This window comes from Eublepharis macularius, chromosome 8, assembly GCF_028583425.1.
Source record: "Eublepharis macularius isolate TG4126 chromosome 8, MPM_Emac_v1.0, whole genome shotgun sequence".
NCBI classification, from domain to species: domain Eukaryota; kingdom Metazoa; phylum Chordata; class Lepidosauria; order Squamata; family Eublepharidae; genus Eublepharis; species Eublepharis macularius.
This window is the reverse complement of record NC_072797.1, coordinates 136,080,373-136,098,763: the sequence shown is the minus strand read 5'-3', so window position 1 is coordinate 136,098,763 and position 18,391 is coordinate 136,080,373. Positions and strand designations below refer to the sequence as shown.

The window sequence follows — 18,391 nt, the reverse complement described above, 5'->3', positions numbered from 1 at the left end:
CATGGGGTTTAAATGCCCCTTTTTGGCCGCTTAGAAGTGGCAGGGAAAGGGGCATTTGACAGTGGGGCCCTTTCCTGCCTTGCAAGTGGCAGGTCCCTTTAAACTATTAGCTGGACAGCGGCAGGGGGGATCCCCACTCGCCACCTGCCAGCTGATAGTTCAAAGGGACCTGCCACTTGCAAGCTGCAGGAAAAGTTTATAGGGCCATTTCCCTGGGGAAATAGCTATTTAAACTACTCCTATGCGACCGAAATGAACCAGTAGATTAGTTCGTGGAAGTTCATGGAAACTAGCTTCCACGAACCACTTGTTCGCGAATCATGAACCAGCCTGGTTCGTGCGTTTTTTGGGTCATAATTCCATTCATGCCCATCTCTAGTAGCCACACCTGCTTGGATATTGCATAATCATTGTACAATAGCAGTCATTTGCAAATGGACTGTCTTGCTCACAAAGGAAAACCCAGTGGCAATTGATTGCTATTTCACATCCTTGCACAATATCCAACAGTGCATAGTCAAGTTCCCCATAAGTAATGGCTTGGGTCCACTGGAGATTTCCACAGTCGGCAGGGATCTCCATCCATGGAATGGATGGTCTTCTCCATTTCTCCTTCTTGCTGCTTCCAAAATGCTCCCCCCTCCATTTCTTCTCTTGGTAGAAAGAGGACCCCCAGGAAGAGTCTGTCAGAAGTCCAAGGGAGGATTAGCAAAAATTGCCTTCACCTTCTGTTAATGGATATCCCTCCACCATGTGTAGCCCTATATATACACACACAGACACACAAAACTGTATACATGGAAGAGGGTGGGTGGGGAGTGGGTGGGATCAAGCTAATTGTTTCCTGATCTACGACTTGAGTCATTGCCCCCAACTTCATACATTTGCCATCAAATGAACACTGCACCTACACACTCTGCCCCCATGATCAAGGCCACTTTACAATGGTATTGTGTTCTATTATTCCTCCGCAGAAGGTCTCTCTCTTAACTATAGCTTTTGCTTATGAGGTATGTCTGTTGTGCTGTTTCCTTAGGGGCTACCAAAGACATGGGGAAGATGCTTGGTGGAGAAGAGGAGAAGGACCCAGATGCCGCTAAGAAGGAAGAAGAACGGCAGGAAGCCCTTAGGCAGCAAGAGGAGGAGAGGAAAGCCAAGTATGCCAAGATGGAGGCTGAAAGGGAAAATGTGAGGCAAGGAATTCGGGACAAGGTAGGGTTTGATTTTGAACTGATTCCAAGTAGTTCTCATAGGGCTTGAGCAGAGTGAATGTGGAATTACTTCAAGATGTGTTGTTTTGATATCACTTGCTAAAGGCAAGGCTGCACAGAAACATTTGGCCCAAATCCCCTTTTGACAATGATGCCATCATCGATGTTCATGGCCCCTCAGTGTACAGGTATCATCAAGGTATGCAACCTTTTACAAAGCAATGCAGAAAGCACCCTGGAAACCAAGTTGCCTACAGTCAGTGTTTGGATAGCCTTTGGATTAAAGACAGTCATATATATATATGACCCCCAGAGTCCCGAAGGCCAGATTCAATATCTAGAGATATGTTTACAAATTAAAACTGTAAGTTCAATTTATTTAAATATAACAGAACACAACTATGAAAACATTCCCAAAGTTATCAATAGTGGGTCAGTAACCAGTGACCCCAGAGCAGAGTCCTATTCACAATCCACTTGGTACACAGACAGTTCTGTGGGTTCGGCCAGAGGCTATGCCTGGAACAGCATCCCAAATATCCAGAAGGCCTTGCAACAGCAGGACTCTGTTTGTGAAGATGCTGTATGAATCCTGGAGCTTGCTTGTTGCCCTAGGAGCAATTCCCCTTTCCTCCTGGCAAGATGAAGTGGGGCACCTCTGTACTAGGGTGCTGGTCTTAAGCAGTCAAGGAAGAGTTCAGCTGTTAGCAATTCCTGCTCTTTGCTCTTCCTTGCTTCTTCAGCTCTTCCCAGCTACCGCTGTTCTCCCAGACAGAAGGGTTCAACTCTTCACAGCTAGCAGTTTCAGCTCTATGACCTTCTTAGATCCAAAGCTTGGAAACAAGCTTTGCCTTCAAAAAAGCAGTAGCTACAGCTCCCCTCTCTCCCTTCCAGTCTTTTCAGCTAGCCTAGTCCTGCATTATACCACTTCTCCTAGTCTTGGTGACCTTTTTAAACACATGCCCCATGAGCCTTTGCTGAACATGCAGATTAATACAAACCTAGGTACACCTCAGTTATCTGCTAGTCTAGTCTGTCTATATATCTGCAGTCTATTAATCCGACCTAGGTCCTAGGCTATATATATGTAGAGAGAGATCTAATTAATATACTGCATTGTAGACGTCTGTAGTAATCTTACTATATAATTCAGTAAGCGTATTTCAGACAACTCACTTTATACCCTGCTGCACCACCAGAAGGCGCTGCCATGGAGGGAAGCCTAGGCTAGGCACCATGTCCCTCCAGAAAATGTGCCATGGTGGGAAGCCCAGGCTGGGAGCAGGATGGGAGCACGTGGCAATGCCTGCCTCCCACCTTCACTCAGCTGGTATTAGGAGTGAGGCAGGTGGCAATGCCCACCATCCAATTTAAACCAGCTGGTATTAGGAGCGGAGCAGGTAGCAATACCCACCACCACCTTAACACAGCTGGTATTAGGAGTGGATCAGGTGGCAATGCCCACCCCCTGCCACCTTAACCAAGTTGGTATTAGGAGCAGAGCAGGTGACAATGCCCTCTCCCCACCTTAACCCAGCTGATATTAGGAGCAGAGCAGGTGGCAATGCCTAATCCCTGCCATAACTCAGCTGGTATCAGCAGCGGAGTAGATGGCAATGCCCACACACCCCTTGGAACCAGTTAAGATCAGGAGCAGAGCAGTTGGCAATGCCCGCCCCCACCTTAACCCAGCTGGTATTAGGAGCAGAGCAGGTGGCAATGCCCACCCCCTTCAGCTAGCTGGGATCAGCAGCGGAATGGGAGGCAATGCCTGCTCCCTGACTTAACCCTGCTGTTATTAGGAGCAGAGCAGCAATGCCCACCCCCTGCCTTAACCCAGCTGATATTAGTGGCAGAGCAGGTGGCAATGCCCACCCTCTGCCTTAACTCAGCAGGTATTAGGAGCGGAGCAGGTGGCAATGCCCCCCCCGCCTTAACCCAGATGGTATTAGGAGTGGAGTAGATAGCAATATCCTCTCCCTGCCTTAACCCTGCTGATATTACTAGTGGAACAGATGGCAATGCTCACCCCCTGCCTTAACCCAGCTGGTATTAGAAGCAGAGCAGGTGGAATTTCCCCTCCTACCGTAACCCAGCTGGTATTAGGAGCAGAGCAGGTAGTAAAGCCCACTGCCCACTTTCACCTGTCAGGATCAGCCGTGGAGCAGGAGGCAATGCCTGTTCCTCCCTTCACCCAGTGGGGAGCAGGTGGCAATGCCCACCCACCCTTCACCCAGTTGGGATTAGGCTCAGAGCAGGCAGCAATACGTTCCCCCTTCACCCAGCTGTAGTCAGGCACATTCCTTTACCTGGAACGTATCAGGCATGGAGCAAGTAGCAAAGCCCACCACCCCTTCACATGGCCAAGATCAGGTATGGAGCAGATTACAATGCCCACCCCCCTCCTTCACCAGCAGGAATCAGTGATGGAGGAGGAGCGAATGCCTGCTTGCCCGCCCTGCCCTTTCTATAGTCCATTGTATTTTTTCCCACAACGGGCTTTGTTGCTAGTCAGTATATAATCAGTCTGTATCGTGTATACATACATACATACATACATACATACATACATACATACATACATACATACATACATACGAATATGTATGTATATGCAATATATATATACACATATTGAATGTGTAAGCTCAATGTGTATTTGTGTATTAAATGTGAATGAAGCATCTTTAGCAGTGCACCAATGTTTTCCCCCATCAGAAACAGTGAACGAGCTAGAGGTGTTCCAGACGCACTGGAGTTTCTCTTTTGCTTCCTTATGAATATGTGGAATGTCATTGTTAAGGGTGACACAGAAAATGGAAAGGAGGCTTTTGGTTTTCTGGCTAACATATGGTGTACTTTCTTATCATAAACCAATTTAGAGGAAAAACCACTTTAAGCCTGATATGAGAATGCCCAAAATTATTTTTTTTGTCTTGTTTTGGATTCAAACTTGCTTTTAGGATGTCTTTCATGGTTGGATCATTTATTCATAGTTGTTTGTTTATTTTAAAAAATATGTAACTGCTGCTCCAAAGTTAACAACAGCGTAGAAGTCTATAGTAATCAGTAAAACATTGTTTTTGATACGTTTTCCTTAACGTATGTCAGTTTTGCAAGTTCCAGTTTTCTGCTTGAGAAGGAAACTGTGCTGCGAATACATTGCAGGTGTTAAAAGCATTTTCTGGGTTTCCCAGATTGCCAAGGCATGCGTCATCCCCACATTATTTCCAATTTCATTTTTTTTGTATATTCATTGATAACTAGGGGTGTGCAAGCCAAAAATTTTCGGCTATAGCCGAAAGTAGAAAGCCGAAAGAAGATTCTCTATCGTTAAAGCCGAAAGCCGAAACAAGAATCTCTTTCGGCTTTCGGCTTTCGGGATTCTTTCGGCATTCTTTCGGCATTCTTTCGGCTTTTTTCTATGGGAAAATGCCTCCGTCTTCCAGGACGCCTGGAGGAGGCATTTTCCCACCGAATAAGCCCAAAATTGGTGGGGACCTTCCTCTAACACTTCTCTAACAACCACCCAAGTTTCAGACAGATTGGACTTTGGGGGGCCATGTTACGGCCCCCCAAAGCAGGTCCCCCCATCCTCCCATAAGAAAGCGAAGGAGCAGCATATTGTTAGCATGCTGCTGCTCATCTTTCTTCATTATTTCCTATGGGGGAAAAATGAAGAGGCAGGCTTCCTTTGCCAGGGGTGGCATTTTGCATGCAAAATGCCCCCTCACCCTCAGGGGCCCTTCTCCCACCCCTCCTCCCACCCCCCACCAAGGCTCAGCCTGCTCCCACTTGGGGGGGCCATTTTATGGCCTTCCCAAGTAGGTGCTCTAATCTCTACCACTGACAGCTGGGGGAGGCTTGTGTTGCCAGGGGTGGCACTTTGCATGCAAAATGCCCCCCAACCCTCTGGGGCCCTTCTCCCACCCCTCCTCCCACCCCCCACCAAGGCTCAGACTGCTCCCACTTGGGGGGGCCATTTCATGGCCTCCCCAAGTAGATGCTCTGCTCTCATCTCTACCACTGACAGCTGGGGGAGGCTTGTCTTGCCAGGGGTGGCATTTTGCATGCAAAATGCCCCCCAGCCCTCTGGGGCCCTTCTCCCACCCTTCCTCCCACCCCCCACCAAGGCTCAGACTGCTCCCACTTGGGGGGGCCATTTCATGGCCTCCCCAAGTAGGTCCTCTCAGCCCCTAAAGTCCACCCCTTACAGCCCCACACAAACCCAATTCCCCCCCAGCTGCCACACACAGACCCAAATCCCCACATTAGCCCCTCACAGACCCAAATCCACCCCCACCTGCCCCACACCCATAACCCCAGGAACAGGCTGGCAAAGGCCAGCCCTCTCCCTTTGTTCCCTATGCTGGGAACTTCTAAACTCTCTTTCCCTGGGCAATTCTGCACAGCCCAGGGGTGCCACAATGGTGGGCACACTTCTGAGTGCCAGCTGGTCCCTGTGAAAGAGCACCTGAACCACAGACACCCTCCCTCAAATTCCCCCACCACCTACAGAGATGGCTGGCCAGCCAGCCCCATTGTTCCCTATGATGGGAACCAACTGCACAACAAAGAATAAAACAAGAACAACACAAAATAAAGTTTTAAATTTTTTTTTCTCCCTTCCAAAGTACAAGTAGGCAAAGCATTATGACACATTACACCAGCAGTCCCCCACACAGAAAAATTAAAACAAAACTCACTTAACATCAGAGAATCACAAAACACGATTCCTGTCAAAAACACTTTATTTCTTGAACAGCTTTAGGTTACACAGCAGGGGGGAACACCAAAGGGCATGGCAGCACTATCTTACACAAAAATAACACAACTCACTTAACATTAGAGAATCACAAAAGCACAATTCCTGTCAAAAACACTTTATTTCTTGAACAGCTTTAGGCTACACAGCAGGGGGGGAACACCAAAGGGCATGGAAGCAGTATCTTACACAAAAATAACACAACTCACTTCACATTAAAGAATCACCACAAAAAATTGCTGTCAAAAGCACTTTATTTCTGTAACTGCTTTAGGTTACACAGTAGGAAGGCACCACAGAGCAGGAAAGCAGTGTACTACACAAAAATAACACAACTCACTTCACATCAGAGAATCACACAAACACAATTGCTGTCAAAAACGGTGAAGTGGGTTATATTATTTTTTGTAGTACATTGCTATCATGCCCTGTTGTGCCCTCCTACTGTGTAACCTAAAGCTGTTCAAGAAATAAAGTGTTTTTGCCAGGAATTGTGTTTTTGTGATTCTCTGATGTTAAGTGAGTTGTGTTATTTTTGTGGAAGATAGTGCTGCCATGCCCTTTGGTGTTCCCCCCTGCTGTGTAACCTAAAGCTGTTCAAGAAATAAAGTGTTTTTGACAGGAATTGTGCTTTGTGATTCTCTGATGTTAAGTGAGTTGTGTTATTTTTGTGTAAGATAGTGCTGCCATGCCCTTTGGTGTTCCCCCCTGCTGTGTAACCTAAAGCTGTTCAAGAAATAAAGTGTTTTTGACAGGAATTGTGCTTTGTGATTCTCTGATGTTAAGTGAGTTGTGTTATTTTTGTGGAAGATAGTGCTGCCATGCCCTTTGGTGTTCCCCCCTACTGTGTAACCTAAAGCTGTTCAAGAAATAAAGTGTTTTTGACAGGAATCATGCTTTGTGATTCTCTGATGTTAAGTGAGTTGTGTTATTTTTCTGTGTGGGGGACTGCTGGTGTAATGTGTCATAATGCTTTGCCTACTTGTACTTTGGAAGGGAGAAAAAAAATTTAAAACTTTATTTTGTGTTGTTCTTGTTTTATTCTTTGTTGTGCAGTTGGTTCCCGTCATAGGGAACAATGGGGCTGGCTGGCCAGCCGTCTCTGTAGGTGGTGGGGGAATTTGAGGGAGGGTGTCTGTGGTTCAGGTGCTCTTTCACAGGGACCAGCTGGCATTCAGAAGTGTGCCCACCATTGTGGCACCCCTGGGCTGTGCAGAATGGCCCAGGGAAAGAGAGTTTAGAAGTTCCCAGCATAGGGAACAAAGGGAGAGGGCTGGCCTTTGCCAGCCTGTTCCTGGGGTTATGGGTGTGGGGCAGGTGGGGGTGGATTTGGGTCTGTGAGGGGCTAATGTGGGGATTTGGGTCTGTGTGTGGCAGCTGGGGGGAATTGGGTTTGTGTGGGGCTGTAAGGGGTGGACTTTAGGGGCTGAGAGGACCTACTTGGGGAGGCCATGAAATGCCCCCCCCCAAGTGGGAGCAGTCTGAGCCTTGGTGGGGGGTGGGAGGAAGGGTGGGAGAAGGGCCCCAGAGGGCTGGGGGGCATTTTGCATGCAAAATGCCACCCTGGCAAGACAAGCCTTCCCCAGCTGTCAGTGGTAGAGAAAAGAGCACCTACTTGGGGAGGCCATGAAATGGCCCCCCCAAGTGGGAGCAGTCTGAGCCTGGGTGGGGGGTGGGGGGAAGGGTGGGAGAAGGGCCCCTGAGGGCTGGGGGGCATTTTGCATGCAAAATGCCACCCCTGGCAACACAAGCCTCCCCCAGCTGTCAGTGGTAGAGATTAGAGCACCTACTTGGGGAGGCCATGAAATGGCCCCCCCAAGTGGGAGCAGGCTGAGCCTTGGTGGGGGGGGTGGGAGGAGGGGTGGGAGAAGGGCCCCTGAGGGTGAGGGGGCATTTTGCATGCAAAATGCCACCCCTGGCAAAGGAAGCCTGCCTCTTCATTTTTCCCCCATAGGAAATAATGAAGAAAGATGAGCAGCAGCATGCTAACAATATGCTGCTCCTTCGCTTTCTTATGGGAGGATGGGGGGACCTGCTTTGGGGGGCCGTAACATGGCCCCCCAAAGTCCAATCTGTCTGAAACTTGGGTGGTTGTTAGAGAAGTGTTAGAGGAAGGTCCCCACCAATTTTGGGCTTATTCGGTGGGAAAATGCCTCCCCCAGACGTCCGGGAATACGGAGGCATTTTCCCATTGAAAAGCCGAAAGAAAGCCGAAAGAATCCCGAAACGTTTCGGCTTTTTTCTTTCGGCTACCCGAAACGTTTCGGCATTCCCCGAAACGTTTCGGCATTTCCCGAAAGAAGCCGAAACACTTTTGTTTCGGCATTCTTTCGGCATTCTGAATGCCGAAACGCACATCCCTATTGATAACCATTACTAGAAAGCAAATTAAAATTTGCAGTTTAGGAGATTGCAAAATGTGCAAAAACTTACCAACAAAATATACATTCATGTATGTTTCCCGGTTATCTTTAATGAGGTAGCTCACTGGTGGGGGTTGCAGGAGATGGTTGTTGATTGGATGATAGCCATCTATTTAGGAAATTTCAGTTTGACCAGAGCGTGAGGCTGTTATGATGGTAAATATAAGCAGGCCTCCACCTGGAGAGCCAGAGTAGTGGTTAGAGGGACCATTCCTCAGTGGTTGAGCATCTACTGTGCATACAGAAGTTCCCAAGTTCAATCCCCAATATCTCTAGTTGATGGGATTGCAACGTAGGAGATGGGAGAGACTTCTGCTTGAGATCTGGAAAGTCACTGCCATTCAGAGCAGACAATATTGACTTCGATGGACCAAAGTGTAGGTATATCTAAGTGTGGTATATCTTAGGAATGATCCTGAGTCTGATCAAGGAGTGAATGAAGGGAGTTTATTCAGGAACTACAACTTTGACAAAGTGGAGAAACAGAATAGATACTAACTACCTCACTAAACTGGGAGAGAGGGACTTCCAGGAAGAAGCAGGAAGTAGTCTAAGAATACCAATCTGGAGACACGCAAGAAGGACACAAGAGAGGCAGAAAAAAGGATCTACTGTCAGAAAAAAGGATCTAACTGTCAGATTTGTTGCCCTCTGAAGGTATTCTGTGTCTTCTGCCTTCTTTGTACAGAAGACACGGGCCGTTTCCACACGTCTTACCTGCCTGCGGAACATCACATGAAAGACCTGGAAGACAGCGTCCTCTCGCGCAAAATCGCACCAGGAAGATGCTGTTCTCAGCACGAAACTCCTGGATAACAGCGTCTTCCTGGCACGATTTCATGCAAGAAGACGCTGTCTCCCGGGTCTTTTGCACGATGTTCTGCAGGCAGGTAAGATGTGTGGAAATGGCCATTGTGTTGCCAACACAAAGATCTGACTCACTACATGACAGCTTCAGGTGTTCAAATGATGAAAGGCAAGTTCAAATCCCCAATCTGGCTGGAAGCTCACGAAGTGAAACACTATTTCTCCATAAAATGAACGTCACATGCTTGCTGAGGGTATAAGGTGAGGACCGTGAGTTGATCCCTTGTGCAGAGTTAATCCGGTTTAAACCCAGAGATTTCTATGCCTTCTATACCATTTACCTGGACTGGGCCGAATTTGCCTTTTTGCTTCAGTTGTGTACTGACAAGTTGTCGCAATTGCTAGGAGAGATGTTGAGTTTTGCACAATTTCCATCAAGTGGAAAATGTACTCAAGAACTATAATACAAGAATGTTCAACTGACTGAATTTTGCCAATAAAGACATTTTCTCTTTTTTGGAAGAGGCCTAAGAAAGATGTAAGGAAATAAAAAATAACAACCCCCATTGCAGATTAAAGAATATTGCAAGTGTATCGCCTAGTCACTAACTGGCAAGAGGTCATTAATATTAAGGAATGATCCCTCTTCCTTTCAGCAAAACTGTAATGCAAGAACAAAGTTGTTCTGCTTCCCCCAGGAAAACTATCTAATGAGAGAGATGATCTTGTACTATTACAGATATGAAAGTTGCTTGAGAAGATTATCTATAGGAAAAAGGGCACATCTCTTAAAAATAAAGTGGGAAAATTCCCACTTACAGAAGAGGAGAATTAGGCTGATTTCCCCCTTCCACATCAGACCTCTCAATCTTCCCATCATGCTGTTTTCTTGTACCCCTAGAGTAATTTTGGAGATCATTTTGAGCTGTCACATACAGGGCTGGGGGGGCAGGGAGGGGGGGGAGTTCCATTCTATGGATGCAACCCCTTTTTGTCTGGGGAGGTTCAACATGGGATAAGTCTCCATTCACTACTTTTCACTGTTCATTTTGTAGATTTGTTTGTATTGCTTATATGTTTTAAAAAGATATGATGTGCAATTTTGATGCTAAGTATATAAATTGTTCCCATGTATGCTGATCTACTGAGATATAAATAAAATTGAGGGAAATGTACATTTTATGGGGAAAGAAAAGAAACAAAGTTGTGAAATGTAAAGTTTGATTTATACAACTGAAAATTGAAATGGGAATTTGGGGGTCCAACTGCAGAGGAAGAGAACTTTGAAATCTTCCCTTGTTTCAAGACATTGCATAAGTAAGAACAGTGGCAGTGCAGAAAATCATGTAACTGAGAAATACAGCATTTACTCAAACACAGGACTAGTTTTTCCTACAGGTATGCCACTAAAGAGGAGAGGGGATCATCTCACATTTGCATACAAGTTACAGTTACAGTTATGTCTAATAATAATTTGTGCATGTATATAACATTTTTAAAGGGATGAGCTTACATTCAGGATTGTCTTCCTTTTGAGTAAATACTGTATGCTTAAAAAAGGGGGCCATTGCATGAGAAATCATGTTATAGGTAATTTTGGGAGGGTTGCATGATGGGAAAGAGAAAGAAAATTGGATTTGAGACCAGTGGTACCTTGGAGACCAAAAAGATTCTCACAGTATAAGCTTTCAAGAGTCAAAGCTCCCTTCTTCAGATACAGAAAGGCGTGGAGATCCTTGAGCCTTTGTATCCCAGTCAGGACATGGGAAGGGTGAAGCACAGAAAGGAATCAGGATGTAAAGGTACAATACCGCTGAATGGAGCAGAAATTAGCATGTATAGTGAGATAAGAATCCTATGTCTCTATTCAGTCCCGGAGATTTCATTGTTCTGAACTTGTAAACAAACTCAGTTTGCCTCAGCTGCAAAAAAGATTAGGGCCAAGATTGTTTCCTCAGAAACCTAACTTTTTTTATAACTATCTGGTATTTATTAAGGTCCCATTTTAATTGTATTTTATTTTTATTATTTTATTAACGGTATTTTATGTTTGTAAGATAGATTTCTATTTTACTGTTCTTAACTTTGTATTGTGAAGGCCTTTGGCCATATACAATTAAACCTACAACAAACTCAGTTATAATCAGGCCTTGAAGTTTCTTTGTTTGAGAACAGCCACTTTTAGGTCAGCAGTGGAATGTCCTGGAAGATTAAAATGCTCTCCCACTGGTTTTTGGGGTGTTGTGATTTTGACAGATTTATACCCGTCTATTCTTTTGCGTATGTGACCACCAGTGGAGTTCTGTTGCTGTGTCATTTGGGCCTGTCTTGTAGCAGGTAATCCCTTAGTATCATTCTGGCTTTGTCAATCTGTTTCCAATCCTTACTCCATCAGGTGAGTCTTGTAATTCCAAGATTCGACAGGTGAGAAGCTCTGTCAGTTGGACTGGAACAGATGTAGCTGTTACATTATCAAAAGAAGAAGAAAGAAACTGAAGGTCTGATCTTCACAGCACAAGAACAAGCATTGCAAACGAATGTTATGAAAGCCAAAATTCAGAAAATTAGTGAAACTGCAAAATGTCGACTTTGCCAGGAAAAAGATGAAACAGTGTCCCACCTTATTTGAGAATGCAGCCAAATTGCACAGACAGATTACAAAGCTAGACATGACAGGGTCACAAAGCTGATTCATTGGTCATTGAGTAAAAAGTATCAAAAATAATTCCAGTATCAAAAGAATTCATGGGAACATCAGGCGGCAAAAGTGCTAGAAAATGATCAAGTCAAGATCTTGTGAGATTTTAGAATACAAACTGATCGACACCTTGAACACAATACACCAGACGTAACAGTTGTGGAAAATCAAAAAGTTTGGATAATAGACATTGTAATTCTGGGGGATGCCAGAGTCGAAGAAAAAGAACAAGAAAAAAATGATTAAATATAGAGATCTGGTGATAGAAACCACCTGACTATGGAAGAAAAATGCAACAGTAGTCCCCGTTTTCATCAGGACACTGGGAAATATTTCGAAAAACTTCACAACTTATATGGGAAACTGCAGCTAGCTGATATAACACCTACAGAACTGCAAAAGACGGCGTTACTTGGAACAGCGTACGTTTTACACCAATACCTGGCTGATACTCAGGTCTCTGGTGGAAACTTGTATCAGCTCAGCAAGGCCAATGTGATCTTTTTTTATTATTGATTGTGTTGCATGAAATTTGAAGAAGAAGAAGAAGAAGAAGAAGATTTGATTTATATACCACCTTTCAGGATGACTTAACACCCACTCAGAGCGGTTAACAAAGTATGATACATGTATTGTTAGTGTGTTATGTTTAGAAATGTTTTTTTTCTTGTTCTTTATGTTTGCTGTTTATTGTCTTGTGGTGTGTAGTTTATAGTTTAAATAAAGAAAATTTTAACCTAAAAAGTGAGTGAGTGAGAGACAGAGAGAGAGTGGTTTACAAAGTATGCTATTATTATCCCCACAACAAGAAACACCCTCTGAGGTGGGTGGGGCTGAGAGAGCTCCAGAGAACTGTGACTCACCCAAGGTCACCCAGCTGGCTTCAAGTGGAGGAGTGGGGAATCAAACCCAGTTTTCCAGATTAGAGTCCCATGCTCTTAACCACTGCTCCAAACTGGCTCTACACCACTACACCAAACCACTACACTAAACATAGAGCTTGTCTGTAGACAATGGATTATTTGGTGTGTTTAGGTTGGTGACTGATGGCATGTATGTCTACTGATCAGTAGGTTTCCTACATAAGGAGGTTCTTAAGCTTCTATCATGTATGTGTACAGTGGTGTATAAAAAATGTACTTCCTGTCTGGAGTGATTCATGGTCAGATTGATGGGTGGAAACTGCTGAAGACCTGGTGGAATTCCCCCAGTGTTTTTTCCCCATGTGTCCGGATGATAAAAGTGCTATCAATAAATCTCAAGTACAGGAGGGGTGTTAGCAGGTGAGAGCTGAGAAAGTGCTGCTCCGAGTCAATCATGAAAAGATTGGAATATTTTGTTGCCATGCAAGTGCCTGTTGGATTGCTGCTGTGCTGATCTGAAGGAAGAAATCTTCACCAAATCTAAAGATGTTGTAGGAGAGGACAAACTGGCAGAGCTTGGTAGCAAGGTCAGCTGTGGTATTGCCTGGTGTGCATAATGGCTTATAGCTCATATTTGTGGAGGATTGTGGCCAAAACAGTGTTACCTGGAAGATTGTCAAATTATTGCAGTTTTCTCAGGAAATCTATGGTGTCTTGCACATAACTGGGGACATTGATGGCTTAGGGTCTGAGAAGGGATCCATGTATCCAGACACCCCAACAGTGATGGTGGCTATGTCCAAAGCAATAGTACATTCTCGGTTGACAGACTGAAGATAGAAAGTGCCCGGTTGAGGTTCCTGTGGTGTGTTCATATAGATCTGTTCCTGTAAAAAACAGGGGTAAAATTGGCCTTCAGTACTGGAGGAAGTGCAAATATTTGCAAACTGTGTTGAGAATATATTTGGCAGTTCTCTTTTCTCTGTGTATAACTTCTGCAGCTACTTGATCCCTTCCATTGGTTCAGTAGAAAAGAGCAAAGAGTGAGCTGTGACTCATGAAAGCTCATACCCTCCCACAAATTTTGTTAGTCTTATAGGTGCTACTGGACTCTTGTTTTTTTCTAATGCTACAGACAGACTAACATGGCTACCCATCTTTATCTATCTCCATTGGTTCGATGATTAATCTGTGCTAAATTAAAACAGGAGAACTTTCTATCAATCCAAATATATGTTGGCTGCCTCTTCAGTTCTCTCTGGGTAAACTATTCATTCTGCATTTCAAAAAAAATTTCCCTAAATTATGGATAGCCATTATCTGTATGCTACAGGTTAACGGCACAGTGGATGGCAGAGTAGTGGGGGCCTGGCTTCTCCGAGAGACCCCAGAACCAGAGACTAAACTGTTAAAGAACACTAATCCAGAGGTCAGAACAACCAAGACTAGCAATCACCTAGCAATAAGGGCTTTGTAGATATGAAGCAGATGCATTCAGCTAGCATATGGTAATTGACTGAGGAATGGGGCTCAGGAATGTGATGCTTTTCACAAGAAACCCTCCAAAGCAAGTTGGCAATAAGATACATGTGGAGTCTTTTACCTTCTTCTCCTCAGAAGTGAACTTCTTGAGGGGGTTTTGTCTTAATCATGCTGTGATTAAAATGTTGCATTGCCCCAGGGGCCCATATAAGTTTACTTTGGGAACTGACTGAGCCTCATAGGCGACCAGTTGGCCACACTGGGTGTAAATGATCATCCAATTTCCCCCCTTAAAAATGCTGGAATAGGTCTGGAATCTATAGGCTGGAGTTTGCAGAGGACTTTCACAAATGGAAGAGGGGCAATTGTCTCCCCTTCTCTATCCCATTGCAGACCTACGACACTCCCCATGCTGTTTGGGGGGGGGCCCTCTGCCCCCCAAGACAGAATTTGGGGATTAGCTACTTTTGCTTCATGTAGTCTAATGTCAGTTCTAGAATTGTTTATATTTGGTTTCAACATTTCTTCAACTCTGTATTGGATTCTTACTAATGCTGTGTCTTTGTAAAATTGTGTTTATTTACCCTGTGGCATTGTTTATGGAAATGTCCTTGAAGGACTGTACTATTCTCACACTGTGTAATCCGCTTTGAGTCTCAGTGAGAAAGGTGGGCTATAAATGACGTTAATAATAATAAATATTAATTAATGATTAATTAATAATTATGGAAAAGGTGCTAGAAAATGACCAAGTCAAGATCTTGTGGGATTTTAGAATACAAACTGATCGATACCTTGATACCATACACCAGACAAAACAGTTGTGAAAAATTGAAAAGTTTGGATAATAGACATTGCAATTCCCAGGGATGCCAGAGTCAAAGAAAAAGAACAAGTAAAAATGATTAAATATAGAGATCTGGCAATAGAAACCACTCGACTATGGATGAAGACTACAACAGTATTTTCGAAGGCTTTCACGGCCGGAGAACAATGGTTGTTGTGGATTTTCTGGGCTGCATAGCCGTGGTCGTGGCATTGTAGTTCCTGACATTTCGCCAGCAGCTGTGACTGGCATCATCAGAGGTGGAGCACCAAAAGGCAGAGATCTCTCAGTGACACTGTGACACGGCTATACAGCCCAGAAAATCCACAACAACCAATACAACAGTAGTCCCCATTTTCATCAGGGCACTGGGAACTGTTTCAAAAAAATTTGCAATTTATATGGAAAAACTGCAGCTTTCTGACAACACCTACAGAACTGCAAAAGACTTGGAACAGTGTACATATTACACTGATACCTGGCTGATACTTAAGTCTCTGGTGGAAACTTGTATCTGCTTAGCAAGGCCCATCAATGATAATATGCAATCTTTATTTATTATTGATTGTGTTGTGTGTAATTTTAATAATAATAATAATAATAATAATAATTTTGCTCCACTCATAGAAATCCCTTTCGTTAGCAGAAATGTTCAGCAGGACTCATGCCTATGTGCACTGAATTTTGGAACAAATGCTGAATTTAAATTGTTGCCATTCAGCTTGTATTCCATTTGAAAACCATGTTTTTAGACATGAACATTTGAGATTTCATAGTTTGAAAAACCTGCATAGCACAATCTTTTCTTATTTCAGAATGACTGCTTTATTAAAGTTTTGACATTTCCGTTCAGTTTACCATCTAAACATATTTCTTGGCTGTGCTGCTGTCTTTTTAATGGAAAACAGCAGCAAGAGGTGACTCAAACTAACAACATTTGTATAGATGCTTTACTATTGAGTGCAGGGCAAGAATTTGAAGCCACCTTTACAGGACCAGTGAAGAAAAACAGAGAAAGTGCACTAAGCAATGAGGGCCATTAAACATCATAAAACCAACAGTTGTATTGTGCAAGATGTAGTGCAGTTGGGGTTTTCATCCACTTGTGCACATTTTTGTTCAGAATCAAAGATATGAATCATTTGGTAGAATTTGTGCTTTGTTCCTCTCGTGCTTCAAAGGAGCTATTGTGCTTGATGAACAGGAAAGCAGAATATTGCTTCAATATTCTCAAAAACAGATTGAAAAGTAAGCATGCACAAGAGCACAGAGAGAGGGGAGCATGCTTTATTTAACTGTGTAATATTGGATTGCAGTGTAGCTCTGGACCGTCTGTGTAAATTTTATTAATCAATAAAATGAAGGTAGTTTTATAGAAGAAAAGGACAAAGGTGCACAAAGGGAAATTTCTCGCATCAAAGTCTGTCACCCGATGACTGTTGTATCAACTATCCACCCTACCGCTTAAAATCTTCATTCCAAGTCCTGCTCTCTGTGCTCCCATCAGACGAGATGAGGCAGATAGCAACTAGAGCCATGGCCTTTTCAGTGATGGCACCTTGAAGAGGAGAATGGTATAAGCTATTCAGGGTGCCCACAGCAATAATTAAACAAATGGTTAATCATTTCACAGAGCAATCTCCTGTTCTTGTATTTTATCTCAGATGTTTTCAGTAGCCAGAGCAGATGCTAAAGGCAAGGCTTAATTATTATTTGATACTGATCACCATCTGAAGTAGGGCTGCCAACCTCCAGATGGTGGTTGGAGATCTCCTGGAATTACAATTGATCTCCAGGCCACAGAGATCAGTTCCCCTGGAGAAAATGGCTGCTTTGGAGGGTGGTTTCTATGGCATTATGCTCAGCTGAGGTCCCTGCCCTCCCCAAACCCTGCCCTCTCCAGGCTTCACCTCCCACATCTCCAGGAATTTCTCAACCTGGAGCTGGCAGCCCTAATTCGAAGGCAAGCTACTGCATCCTTTTAAAAAGTTTAAAAGTACCCCTTGTTTTAATGGTTCAGTATAAGAAGACAGAGGCCTTGTTTCATTGACTCAGGCTTTCTTGCAAGCAACTGTAGAAGAACTGGCTGCAACTATGAGTCTATCTACACAAGATGCCTCAGTGTGTGTGTTCATCAAGTGTAAGGGGACGCAATGTTAGTCAGGAAGCATAGTTTAAAAAGAGCTGAAGAATCTGTCAATTTCATCTCTCTACAGAAGGGTAGTTTAAAAAGACAGTCTTAGAGATTGCTCCTCAGAGGGTTTGTTAATTTCATCTTAGCCTCTGGGTAGGGGAGGTGAAATGGACAGAACCTTTCGGGAAGGAAGATTTCCTCCCTTAGTCCTCTAACCTCTGACTGGAAGCTGCATTTCCTTTCTGACTAGGTACAGTCTTCATTGCAACATCATCTGTTCTGGAGAACTATCTATTTTAATCCCCTTGTTTTTCTGTGTTCCAATAGATCCAGTGATACTTCAGTACTGGGATCTTGAGAGGTTCGGGGAGGCTGACATCCATTGGTGAGGGTTCAGAACAAATCCAGCACTTCCTTTTCAAGAGTTTGCATTGCTTTAACAAAATGCCTTAGTTTTTACTGAAAGTGTCCAATGTTTTACAAGCACATTCTCAGAAAAAATATTCTAAGTGGCTTTACCTGCGGATATCACTAGAGGCCCCAAAGAGAAAAGCAGCCCCAAATGAGAAGCAGCTTGTTGCCCAAAACCTTCGTTTTGAAGATATTGTTTCCTACTGGGCAATGTAGAATGTTCATTCTGTTTCTGAGATTCTTCCTATGGCTATGTCCAGGCAGAGGAATATTCAAGGCATGTCTGGAGGTCAAGGGCCTCGAACAGAGATAATACTTTTCCTCCCTGTTAATCATGTTCTGTAATTCTGAAGATAAAGTTTACATAGCAGGTGACTGCTGTGTCCTGTCTAGCAGTCTTTAATGACATCTTCCTTTTAATTATTGATAACTCACCGATGATGCGAATTTCAACTAACTCAGATGATTAATGGGATCTTCAATAATGCGTCCTACCAAACATGATAGATTTTCTGGGGGCTATTTGTGATCTTTTAAAAATTAGGAGCTTTGAGAAATAAAAAAGTCTTCTTCTTTTATAGATCAAGATGGGTAGCCATGTTAGTCTATCTGTAGCAGTGAAAAAGAGCAACAGTCCAGTAGCACCTAGAAGACTAACAACATTTGTGGTAGGGTATGAGCTTTCGTGAGTCACAGCTCACTTCTTCAGATACTTTGTAGAATCTATAAGACTAACTGTGAGGCAGGCAAGCCAGCCTGCCTGCCATAACT

The 18,391-nt window shown here is 43.9% G+C and overlaps 1 protein-coding gene across 1 annotated transcript in view; it reads left to right on the top strand.

The window, feature by feature from the left end:
- The first annotated feature begins 320 nt into the window (after window positions 1-320).
- CPLX1 (complexin 1) overlaps window positions 321-18,391 on the top strand; it is a 125,074-nt gene continuing 107,003 nt past the window's right edge. Inside the window, exons 1-2 of the mRNA XM_054987624.1 lie at window positions 321-333; window positions 1,037-1,212. Of these exons, the coding sequence (XP_054843599.1) occupies window positions 321-333; window positions 1,037-1,212 (189 nt within the window). The remainder of the gene's footprint in view (window positions 334-1,036; window positions 1,213-18,391) is intronic.